The sequence below is a fragment of the Caretta caretta genome, chromosome 3, assembly GCF_965140235.1.
Source record: "Caretta caretta isolate rCarCar2 chromosome 3, rCarCar1.hap1, whole genome shotgun sequence".
In the NCBI taxonomy this organism is placed as follows: Eukaryota; Metazoa; Chordata; order Testudines; family Cheloniidae; genus Caretta; species Caretta caretta.
This window is the reverse complement of record NC_134208.1, coordinates 133963999-133976465: the sequence shown is the minus strand read 5'-3', so window position 1 is coordinate 133976465 and position 12467 is coordinate 133963999. Positions and strand designations below refer to the sequence as shown.

Sequence of the window (12467 nt, the reverse complement as noted above, 5' to 3'; positions counted from 1 at the left end):
CTGGAAGTGGTTGGAGTCCCTTCCTGTTTTCTCCAATGTAGAAATATGGCCCAGCAGGGGCAGCAGTACTAGGATTCCTGGTGCAGCGCCAAAACAACATTAAAGTAGGGAACCAGCTGTAGTTGTGGCAATAGAGAGCGAAACAGAGGCAGAGGAGAAGTAGTAACCACTCCAGCAGGGGTGAAAGAGAACCATATTTGAACTCAAGCATATCTTTTCTAAGGGTTAATCTTCCCTTGTACCATCCCCACCCTTTCTGAATTGGAGAGGGTGAGCTGGAAGGTGTTCTCTGAGCTGGAACTGCTTGTTCTGACAAATCGTGTATTAATTTTGTATAATGATGAGAAATCTACCAGTGGTATTTAAATCAAGACCTTTAAACTCATTTCACTTGTAATCTACAATAAGACACATCACACACACAATTTTCTAAAGGAGAAAGATTGAAGCTTTATACCTGTTGAAGCTTTATACCTGTGAGAGCCACAAAGCTCCTTTTCTATGTTGTTGGCAGCAATAACTACCTCGTCTTAATATAATGCAAATTATAATATAAATTAAAAACTGTAATTTTATCATTCATTTAATAAATGCTGGACATAAAGGTCAGGGTACATGAAGCAGACATTGATTAATATTAGCTTTACATTTGAAAGGAAAAATTTAAATGTAAAGTTTGCTATTAAAGAGCAAGATTCAGCTAGATCTAGATTTTTCTCAGAGTATGGTAATGACTGATACAATTTTTATTATTATTTTAAAAAGGTCTGAAAGAGCAGATTTTCAAAGGCACAAATGGCAGATAGGCACCTTGCTCTGTAATTGCCATTTGTGCCTTTGAAAATCTACTCAGAAGTGGATAAAATCACTTGTAGCATTATATTAGTAGAACAAACAAATTAGGGGAAGTGTGAAGGTGGTATTGATTACAGAAAAGCTGAGGGAATCCAGGCTTAGATGGTTTAGGCATGTGAAAAGAAGACTGGAAGAATATATAGGAAACAGGATGTTAAAATTAGAAGTGGAGGGAAAGAGAAGGGTTGGAATTTCCAAAACTAGATGAATGGATGTCAAACAAAAGGAATTGACGAGTGGAGTTTCTGAGGAACAGCTTCAAGACAGAGTGGAATGGAGAAGAAGGACTCAAAAACTGACCCTATATGGATGGAACTAAGACAAGAAGAAGAGCAGGAATATGGTTTAGAAAATGCTTACTGCCTGGTCTCTGCCCCCTGTCAGTTTTATGAGTGCCTAGACACTGTCATGCATATAAATAAAAAGATGAAGTGCAACATTAAGAAATATTTTGTTTGCTTTTCTTTTCCAGGGACACAATCAAATCATAATGTACAGCAGACCAGTATATTTTTGTATCTTGTGTGGCCTTATTTTGCTGCTAGATGCTGGATCTAAAGACAAAAATCCTTCAATTTACACAGTATATGGCTTGAAGCTCTTTTCTCCTGAATCTCTCCAATCAGCCAGAGACCATATAATAGGTGAGTTGATACTTTGCCTGTGAATGTAAAAATGAGTTGACCATTAGCTGGGGAGCCTGTGTTTTTCCCATGTTGACAATCAAATGAATGTTATGGAGAAGTGTATTTTGCCCCCTTCATTCATCTAAAGGTTAAACCTGTAGAAAAACTTAGAAGAAGTCAACATGCAGATATGGTGGCGCTGGGCATCCATCCCTCACCCTAAAATCAGTTCTTAAAACAGTAAGGATTATATTTGTATTCTCTGTAGAAAGCTAACAATCACTGATGATATTAGAAAAAGACATCATCTGTGAAATGCATTTTTGCTTTGTACGGTGGTCATGTACACACAGGCATCACATCACAGATCAGCAACCTTCCCCCCTCTCTGCTGCTCTGGGGACGTCACACCTGCTATACTGCATTGTGTCTAGGCACCTGATTACTGTAAAATATTTGCAACCTGATGATGGTTAAGACAAGAGCAACAAATATAGATTTAAATTTTCATCATGAGTCAAAGAGCTGTGTGTGTAAACAAAGATGAAGGGGAAAACATTATAACAGTTACCTGTATAATGCAGGATATAAACAATGAGGGTGGTGTAAATTAAGATAGTGAGGAGAAATGGGATGAAACTGGAAAAAAAAATCCTTAGACTTAATATTAGGAAAACGTCCTGACACTGAGATGGGCTGGCTGTAGAACAGTCTCCCAAAGGAAGTGGTGGAAGCTCAGTTGTTTAAGACATTTAAAACAAGAGAAAACAAAGTATTGGAGGGAGCAAGCTTGTGGCATGGACTAGATGACCTAATAGGACTTTTCCATCTGTGATTGTTATACCTGTGTGTAGCTGCAGCTAAAGCTTGCTTATGCTATTTGTAGGATGGACTTATGGCATTGTACATGTACTTATTGGCTCCCATTTCCCCTCACCACAGACTGGGGACAAACCAAGACCTGCATCACTTATTTTCATTAGTTTTGTTTGCTCTCATTACAGTTTCTTCTTACGTCTTATTTTATCTGCCTGTCAAAAGTGAACAGTAAAAACGCTGATAAATAATTCATCAAGAATCCTAAATGACTCCAGGGATAAGATAAATGGAAAAACTATAGCAACGACTATAGAATGAGTGAGCTTATAAATGTTCTAATTTTGGCTGACCTTAGAGACGTCACGGAGCAGAGTCTTGTAGCAGACTGGAAAAGAGGGAGGGAGGTGGAGAGGGATTACAAACTCATATTGGCATTTGGAACCTATAAAAAATAGAAGTCAGCTGCCTTAAGCATCTCACCCTCTTTTTGTTTTCTAGCTGTGAAAGCAGGTAATTCTTGGTGTTACAGTGTCCCATTCATTGTCGTCGTTCCACCATGTTTCTGTGATGCCTATTATATCAATATCCTCATTTAATACCAGGCACTTACGTTCGCACATCTCTATATTTAAACTTCTAGCATTTGTATACAAACACTTTTAAAATTTGTCACTTTTTAGTTATCTGCCTTCATGTGATGTAACTGAATGGAACTCTTTTTCATTTGACTGTTTCTCTTCAGTTCCTACCTGTACTTTATCGAATTCTCTTTACTAGGATATTGAGAATCCTGGTTAATAGATCCCCCTCTCTATGGGATGTCTCTGTCTGAATTACGTGCTCCTCTGCCCCTGTTGGCTTTCCACCAGCCCTTAGTTTAAAAACTCCTCTCTGACCTTTTTAATTTTACGTGCCAGCAATCTGATTCTGTTTTGGTTTAGGTGGAGCCCATCCTTCCTGTATAGGCTCCTCTTTTCCCAAAAGATTCCCCAATTCCTAATAAATCTGTCACAAATTCCTAGGCCCAAGGTAGTACTGTTTGTTTGCAGTATGCCTTAACAGATAACCCCAGGTAAGTGGGTGGTGGCAATTTATTTTTGTACTTTGCCATTTCCTTTTTCACTTCTAAAACAAGAAGTTTTTATAGAATCTTTTCCCGGTACTTCAATACAACATTCAAATGTGTCTCACCCATGCTGAGAAGATGCCCTGCAAAGCAGCAGCAGCGGTGGTAATGGCCCACAGATGTATCTGGTACTGGGGAAAATCAAGGGCCAGATTTTCTGTTGGTAGTGCTCAGCACCCGCAACGTGGGTCAGATTTCAGCAGTACTCAACTCCCATTTTGGTACCTAAATTAAGCTGCTGGATTTTATCAGGTGCTCAGCACCTAGTAGCTTCCATGGTTCTCAATTCAGATTGATTAAGTTCAATACTGAATGGCAAATAAATCTGTATTGGGGTGATTGGTAGTTCAGGGGCTTGCTAATGAGACATGGACCCTATGTTACTGGTTCAAATCCAGCACAGGGCAGTAGTCACCGAAGTTTGCTATCATCTGATGTGTGCTGTTCAATGATGTATGGCAAGTGATTTGCTGATCTCACATATTAAGTACTTAACCACTTACATCAACAAACACGCTTTCAGCATTTATTGGCTGAAATAGGCTCAGTTCTGAACTTCTTACTTACGTTAATCTCCCAATGAGGTCAACTGAAATAAGGAATTCAAGACTGGATCCAATTAAGGCACTGATTTAAAAGCGTGATCTTACAACCATTAAAGTGAAGAGCAAAACTCGCATTGATTTATCATTGATCATCTCCTAAATGAATTGCCTGCTAAGGCACAGACCAGTTTAAAACACATTTTATATGTAATAATGTTATGCATCTAACAAGTTTCTACTGAATTGAGTTTGTTTCACAATCTAGTAATAAACCTTTTACAGTAATTCACTGTGCAGCTTCACAGTGACCAATTTCTTATACTTGCAAGGGCAACAATTTTGGTTAATTTTATTAATATATATATATTGTTTCATAGTTACCAGAAATAACACAGTACTTCTGGAAAACGTTAGTTTTATATTCTATGACCCTTCAAACAAAAATTCATTGATTTCTCAATATACAACTCCAAAACACTTAAATATAATATACTTTGCTTGTAATTTATTATACTATGCCTTATTTTTCACTTAAATATAATATACTTTGCTTGTAATTTATTATACTATGCCTTATTTTTCACTTCATGCTGTACCTATAAAGAGATATCTCTGCACCAGTTGTTCCCAAACTTGTTCCGCTGCTTGTGCAGGGAAAGCCCCTGGCAGGCTGGGCCGATTTGTTTACCTGCCATGTCCACAGGTTTGGCCGATCGTGGCTCCCAGGGGCTGCGGTTCGCGGCTCCAGGCCAATGGGAGCTGCTGGAAGTGGCGGCCAGTACGTCCGTTGGCCCGCACCGCTTCCAGCAGCTCCCATTGCCCTGGAGCAGCGAACCGTGGCCACTGGGAGCCATGATTGGCTGAACCTGCGGATGCGGCAGGTAAACAAACCGGCCCAGCCTGCCAGGGGCTTTCCCCGCACAAGCAGCGGAACAAGTTTGGGAACCACTGCTCTACACCATGGGTGAAATCCTAGCTCCATTAAAGTTATTGGCAAAACTTCCATTGTCTTCAGCAGGGCTAGGATTTCACCCCTTATTATTAGCACAATCTGGAATACTGAAAACAGAAATTCTTGAATATCTTCACCATTTAAAGGAACTGTTTAAGTCCAGACAGCTCCAGCAGTCTGGCAGCACAATATGTAACGACACACAAGGTCTACATTTGAATCTACATTCACAATTCTTCATGTGGTGAAAGACTGGATTTGCTACCTCTTGAGAAGGATACAAAGTTTACCAACTTGAAGAATCCAGAAGCTTGATATGATAACGTTATGTTTGGTGAACATCAAGAGGTTTGTCCAACTCTTTGACCATGAGAAAATATTACAACATAGCTGTTGCTGTACAAAGGGAGGATTGCATTATAAAGGAAGAAAATGGTGGACGGGACTGCAGGGGTTAAGTCAATGCCCTGCATTCTCACTCAGGCAAGTCTTAGCCCTTAAACCATGATATAAAAGAAATGAGAAATTTTGGTCAGACTATGGGTGAGGAAGAGCCAGAAATGATGCCTCAGGCGCCACTAAACCAGCAACCACACACCACACAACAAAATCACTAACCCAGGAACCTATCCTTGCAACAAAGCCCGTTGCCAACTGTGTCCACATATTTATTCAGGGGACACCATCATAGGTCCTAATCACATCAGCCACACTATCAGAGGCTCGTTCACCTGCACATCTACCAATGTGAGATATGCTATCATGTGCCAGCAATGCCCCTCTGCCATGTACATTGGTCAAACTGGACAGTCTCTACATAAAAGAATAAATGGACACAAATCAGATGTCAAGAATTATAACATTCATAAACCAGTCGGAGAACACTTCAGTCTCTCTGGTCACTCAATTACAGACCTAAAAGTCGCAATATTACAACAAAAAGACTTCAAAAACTGACTCCAACGAGAGACTGCTGAATTGGAATTAATTTGCAAACTGGATACAATTAACTCAAGCTTGAATAGAGACTGGGAGTGGTTGAGTCATTACACAAAGTAAAACTATTTCCCCATGTTTATCTCCCCCCCCACGTTCTTGTTAACTGCTGGAAATGGCCCACCTTGATTATCACTACAAAAGGTTTTCTCTCCCCCCCCCCCCCGGCTCTCCTGCTGGTAATAGCTCATCTTAAGTGATCACGCTCCTTACAGTGTGTATGATAACACCCATTTTTTCATGTTCTGTGTGAATATAAATCTCCTCACTGTATTTTCCACTGAATGCATCTGATGAAGTGAGCTGTAGCTCATGAAAGCTTATGCTCAGATAAATTGGTTAGTCTCTAAGGTGCCACAAGTACTCCTTTTCTTTTTACAACAATTACCTGCTTTCACAGCTAGAAAACAAGAAGAGGATGAGGTGCTTAAGGCAGCTGGCTTCTATTTTTTATAGGTTCCAAATGCCAATATGAGTTTGTAATTCCTGTCCACCTCCCTCCCTCTTTCATACAAAATATTTCGGAATGACAGAATAGTTTGTGTTGGTGGAGGAGTGGCACTATATGTGAAAGAAAGCATAGAGTGGAATATAGTAAAAATCTTAAATGAATCAGACTGTACCCTAGAATCTCTATGGATAGAAATTCCATGCTTGAATAATAGGAGCATAGCAGTAGGAGTATGCTATCAACAACCTGACCAGGATGGTGACTATGAAATGCTCTGGGAGATGAGAGACGCTATACAAATAGACAACTCAATAATAAGGGTGGATTTCAGTTATCCCCATATTGACTGGGTATATGTCACTTCAAGACAGGTTGCAGAAATATAGTTTCTGGGACACCATTAATGACTGCTTCTTGGAGCGGCTAATTCTGGAACCCACAAGTGGAAAGGCAATTCCTGATTTAGTCCTAAGTGGAGCATAGGATATGGTACAAGAGGTAAATATAGCTGAACCACTAGGTAGTAGTGACCATAATATAATTAAATTTAACATCCATTGAGGGGGGAATACTGACACCCCCCCCAAAACACTAGCATTTAATTTCAGAAAGGGGAACTACACAAAAATAAGGAAACTAGTTAAATAGAAATTAAAAGGAACAGCCACAAGAATAAAATGCCTGCAAGTTACATGGAAACTTTTTTAAAAACACCACAATAGAGGCGTACATTACAGATACCCCAAATTATAAAGAATAGTAAGGACCAAAAAATGCCACCATGGCTAAACAGAGTAAAACAAGTGACTAGAGGCATAAAGGCATCCTTTAAAAATTGAAGTCCAATCCTACTGAGGAAAATAGAAAAGAGCATAAATTCTGGCAAGTCAAGTTGTAAAAGTGTAATTAGGCTGAAAAAGAATTTGAAGAGCAATTAGCAAAAGAAGCAAAAACTAACAGCATTTTTTTAAAAGTACATCAGAAGCAGGAAACAATCAGTGGGGCCACTGGATGATCAAGGTGATAAAGGAGCACTCAAGGAAGACAAGGCCATTGTGGAGAAATTAAATGAATTCTTTGCATCTATCTTCACTGCAGAAGATGTGAGGGAGATTTCTACATCTGAGCCATTGTTTTTAGGTGACCAATCTGAGGAACTGTCCCAAATTGAGATTTCAATAGAAGAGATTTTGGAACAAACTGATAAATAAAAGAGTAATAAGTCACCAGGAACAGATGGTGTTCACCCAAGAGTTCTGAAGGAACTCAAATGTGAAATTGCAGAACTGCTAATTGTGGGATGTAACCTATCGCTTAAATCAGTTTCTGTACCAGATGACTGGATGTTAGCTAATGTGATGCCAATTTTTTAAAAAAGCTCCAGAGGTGATCCTGGCAACTGCAGACTCGTAAGCCTAACTTCAGTACCAGGCAAATTGGCTGAAACTATAGTGAAGAACAGAATTATCGGACATAGATGAACATGATTTGTTGGGGAAGAGTCAACAAGGCTTTGTAAAGGGGAAATCATATCTCACCAATCTATTAGAATTCTTTGAGGGGGTCACAAACATGTGGACATGGGTGACCCGTTGGATTCAGTGTACTTGGACTTTCAGGAAGCCTTTGACAAGGTCTCTCACCAAAGGCTCTTAAGCAAACTAAGCAATGATGGGATAAGAGGAAATGTCATTTCATGGATCTGTAATTGATTAAAAGACAGGAAACAAAGGGCAGGAATAAATGGTCAGTTTTCAGAATAGAGAAAGGCAGACAGCAGTGTCCCCAGGGATCTGCACTGGGATCAAAGCTGTTCAACATATACATAAATGATCTGGAAAAAGGGGTAAAGAGTGAGGTGGCAAAGTTTGCAGATGATCCAAAGTTACTGAAGATAATAAAGTCCAAAGTAGACTGCAAAGAGTTACAAAGGGATCTCACAACACTGTGTGACTGGGCAACAAAATGGCAGATGAAATTCAACATTGATAAATACAAAATAATGCATATTGGAAAACAATTTCAACTATACATACAAAGTGATGGGGTGTTAATTAGCTATTAGCACTCAAGAAAGGGATCTTGGAGTGATTTTGGCTACTCCCTGACACAGGATAAGATTAACGTGTTTTAGGATTACTCCAGGAAGCATCAAAGAGGGAGTGAGATGGCAAGATTGCTCTTGTCAGCCAGCCTCCCTCACCCCTTCCCTCATACTCACACCCATTCATTCACACACTCCCCTCTGACACATTGACAGTGAGTTCTATTTCTTGTGCTATTAATTACTCCCCCGCCCCATCCAGGCTGTTCTTGGGTCACAATAGTTAGAGCAATCATTTAGACTTCAAACTAGTAATATCAAGCTAGCTATAAAGTGACCCCCTTTCCTCACAGGGAGGATTTCCGTTCTCGTTTCAGTGCTGGGCTTTTGCAAAATCCTCCTTGTGATCACTGAATTTCAAGTGATCTTGAAATGTTTGGTCTGGGGGACCAAAAATCTCTTTGATCAAATAGAGGAATCCAGATAACTCTAGGTAGTTTGCCCTCTTTACCATTGCTTTTCCTCAATAACAATCCAAGAATAGCTTGGTATGACTAGAAAAAGAAGAGAGGTAGCTTATCCCAGTTTGAGGCAACTTCTCTCTGCTTTTCATACAAATATGTTCAGTTATTATGACATTCAAATATGTGCTAACATACATCTTGTTTTAATTTCAGTGTTTTTGTATTGCTTCCCTGCAATTTCTCTTCTTGGCCTTTTCCCTCAAATCAACACCTTCTGTATATATCTCTTGGAACAAATAGACATGTTACTTTTTGGTGGTTCTGGTAAGTAGCTTATTGTAGCCTGAGCTCATCTTTTATGCCCACAGCCGTAAATTAAGCTGGGTTGTACTGCATATTTTGAGGCCCCATTCGCACTACAGTTGAAACAGAGCTAGTGGCTGTCACGCAGTTACACATGGTTTCTTGCATACGGACAAGGATTTGTTCTGAGAACAGCAGTACTTAAACTGTGCGCTAGACTGTGAACCACTACCACAGAAATGTTTTTAGACTGTCTGACATGATCCTTGGCAAAACTTAAATCCTTTTCCATATGAGAGAAAACACGTTAGAAGCATGGTGATTTCTGTCATCATTTCAAGCATAATGTGGATAAGCCCAAAAAGAGAGAGGGACTATTTAGTAGTTTTTTCCCCCCGTAGCTCAAATAAGAAAAAAAGAATCAGATGGCTAAAACTACCATATGCGTCTGGGGTAGTTTTTCCTTAACTTCTTGACTCTTGAATAATGCAGCAGATCTGAGGGCAAAACGTGTTGGGTGAAACCCTGACCCCACCAAAGTGAAGGGAAGTTTTGCTCCAATTTCCATGGAGCCAGAATTTCACCCGGTGAGAGTGCTACCAAATATGCTGACCGTCCCCCCTCCCCCACGTTGTTTTTTATTTCAGAGGAATGCTGCAATGGAATTCAGCAGTATAAGGGTTAAAGCATTTTAAAGCAGCATCCTTCCTTTCCTCCTCTTCAAAAATGAAAAAAGGATAGGCGGCAATATTTTGGCAGGGCATATAAATATACAAAATGATGGACCTTTAGGGTGAAATCCTGGTCCCACTGAAGTCAATGGCAAAACTAGCATTGATTTAATGAGGCCAGAATTTCACCCTTAGACTCTTGAGGAGCTTGTTTAACTGATCAAAATATTGACGGCTTTCTTTGTACAAAGAAAGAGAATAACACTGAGATACAAGATTTCTATTAATTAAATTCTGGTTGAGCAAGTCCTTTTTTGTTTTGCTTTTGGTTGCAACTTGTTTCATCTAGAAAGTATAAAACGTTTGATGTCTGTATTTCAGCTGCTGCTGGATTGATATCTGCCCTATACAGTATTTCTCGAAGTTTTGTAGTTGTGATTGTACTGTATGCTTTCTGCTTCAATGCAGTGAAGGTAAGTGGAAATAACTGCGGTGGCAAAAGGGACTAACCATGCTTCAGGAGATACTCTAGTTTAGTGAGTGGCTTTAGGTCTAATTTGTCGTGCATCCATTTTATCAATTCTTATTTCCCCAAATAACTTAAAACATGGCTTGTAAATGTACTTTGTATAAGCTACTCTGTAATATTTAAATTTCTAAGTGAAATACTGGCATAAATGTTAACCTATCACCCATGACTTCACGGAACACTAGAATCTGGCCATCCTACCTGAAATTGTTGCATTGTGTTTTCAATACAAAGGGCCAAAAGCAGCCGTGGCATAAATAGGCACGGTTCCCACCAAACTTCAGAGCGAGTTACTCCTGATCATGCCCATGTTGAATTTGGTCGAAATTCTTAACAAAGACTCTGCTTTCTTTAAAACAAAACAAAACCAAACTACGCGCACACCCACACACACACCACAAAGCAACTTCCCTCCCCCTTTTTTAAATTACAACAGCATGCAGTACAGTTGCTCTAATTTTGAGCTTGTTATATGTTCTACACAACGTTGTTAGGCTACATGTACACTGCAAAAAAACCAAAACAAAACTGATGGCAGCGAGTCTCAAAGCCTGGGTCATCTGACTAAGGCTCACAGGGCTCAAAAAAGCAGTGTCCATGTTCCCACTCAGGCTGGAGCCTAGGCTCTGAAACCCGCCCTCTCAGTGGGTTTCAGAGCCTGAACTCCAGCCCAAGTGGGAATGTCTATACTGCTATTTTGTGCCCCATTGCATGATCCTGAGTCAGTTGACCCAAACACTGAGACTCTCTGCCATTGGTGTTTTTTTTTGTGGTGTAAATGTACCCATAATTATGGTGGCTACTAACACTATACCATAATTAAAAATCTATCTACATTTTCATTGTTAAACCTATTTCTTGGCGGGAGGGGGCGGGGTTAATATAGGTCCATAATGAAATTTGGTCTACAAGGTCTAGAGTAATGAATTTATATAGGATATATATAATTTCTCTAATACTACATAGCCCCTGTCCTTCTCATTTGGCAATGCTTCAGTTGCAAAAGTAGAGGAAAATAGATGTTTTAATTTTTTTTTGTCATTTTGTGCTTGGTATAATTTAATTTTTTATGATCAGATCGTGTGTGTCCTCTGTAATTTTTGGTGTGTCATTTAAACAAACGAACATTGGAGGTGAAATCCTGGTTCCATTTAACTCAGTGGCAAAATTCTGGTTGACCTCAGGATTTCACCCTAGATCTCGTGAGCTAAAAATGAACTCTCTTTCCTTAATGTTTTTTATAGTACTTCTTATAGTTGGGAGGAGGGTTGGGTCGGAGCCATGTGCAGAGAGAGGATTTGAGGCACCAATTAGCAGGAAACTGGTCATGTGTGGAGGGGCCCTTTTGAGGATGGAAGTTGTTGTAGGTGTCTGGGAAAGGGTCAGGTCTCTTATGAAGATGGAAAAGGAAGGATCGGTAGGGTAGGGGAGAGTTAGGGAGGCTGTGAGGTGGAGTGTTTAAAAATAGTTTTTGTAAATAACATAAAGGAAAAGCCTTTGAAAATATTTTCCCTTTTATACAACTCTTTCTTTTTCAGCATATTAGTTTAAATTACAACATGCAGGTGGCTTTGTAGATGAGCAATCTTGCCCATGGGTTAAACTTCAAACTGCTTAGAAATATGCTTATAATGCCACCTTGAAGTTGGAGAGTGCTGTGAGAGATTTACAAGATATCTGCTGTAAATTACCCATGTTAAGTGCAGACTTTCTCTTCACACAGAAAAATTATACCTAATTTGAATTTTTATTGTACTGTTCTCTTGAAGATATTTATAAGCAGGATAATTTAAAGCATATAGAGATAACTCCACTTGCTTTGGCTCATAACCTGAGTCCACTAGGGTTTTAAAAGTCTCATACATCTTTCCTTTATACAACATGAAAGGAGCACTGGCATAAACCTCCCTTGTTCCCAAGTCTAACCTAAATCGTTTTGTCTCTTTAGGCAGTTACCTAGACTATTGTAAGGGAATGATTCTTCCACTCTTATTCATGAGTAGTACCTGACACTGTGAATAACCCCACTGATTTCAGTGAGACTATTTGTGGAGGAAGGGTACTAATTCAACTTAAGGCAGCGCAG

The 12467-nt window shown here is 39.5% G+C and overlaps 1 protein-coding gene across 1 annotated transcript in view; it reads left to right on the top strand.

The window, feature by feature from the left end:
- The window catches only part of PCNX2 (pecanex 2), a 221929-nt gene that overhangs the window by 57714 nt on the left and 151748 nt on the right, over positions 1-12467 (top strand). The window contains exons 13-15 of the mRNA XM_048843857.2: positions 1328-1499; positions 9092-9202; positions 10234-10325. Of these exons, the coding sequence (XP_048699814.2) occupies positions 1328-1499; positions 9092-9202; positions 10234-10325 (375 nt within the window). The remainder of the gene's footprint in view (positions 1-1327; positions 1500-9091; positions 9203-10233; positions 10326-12467) is intronic.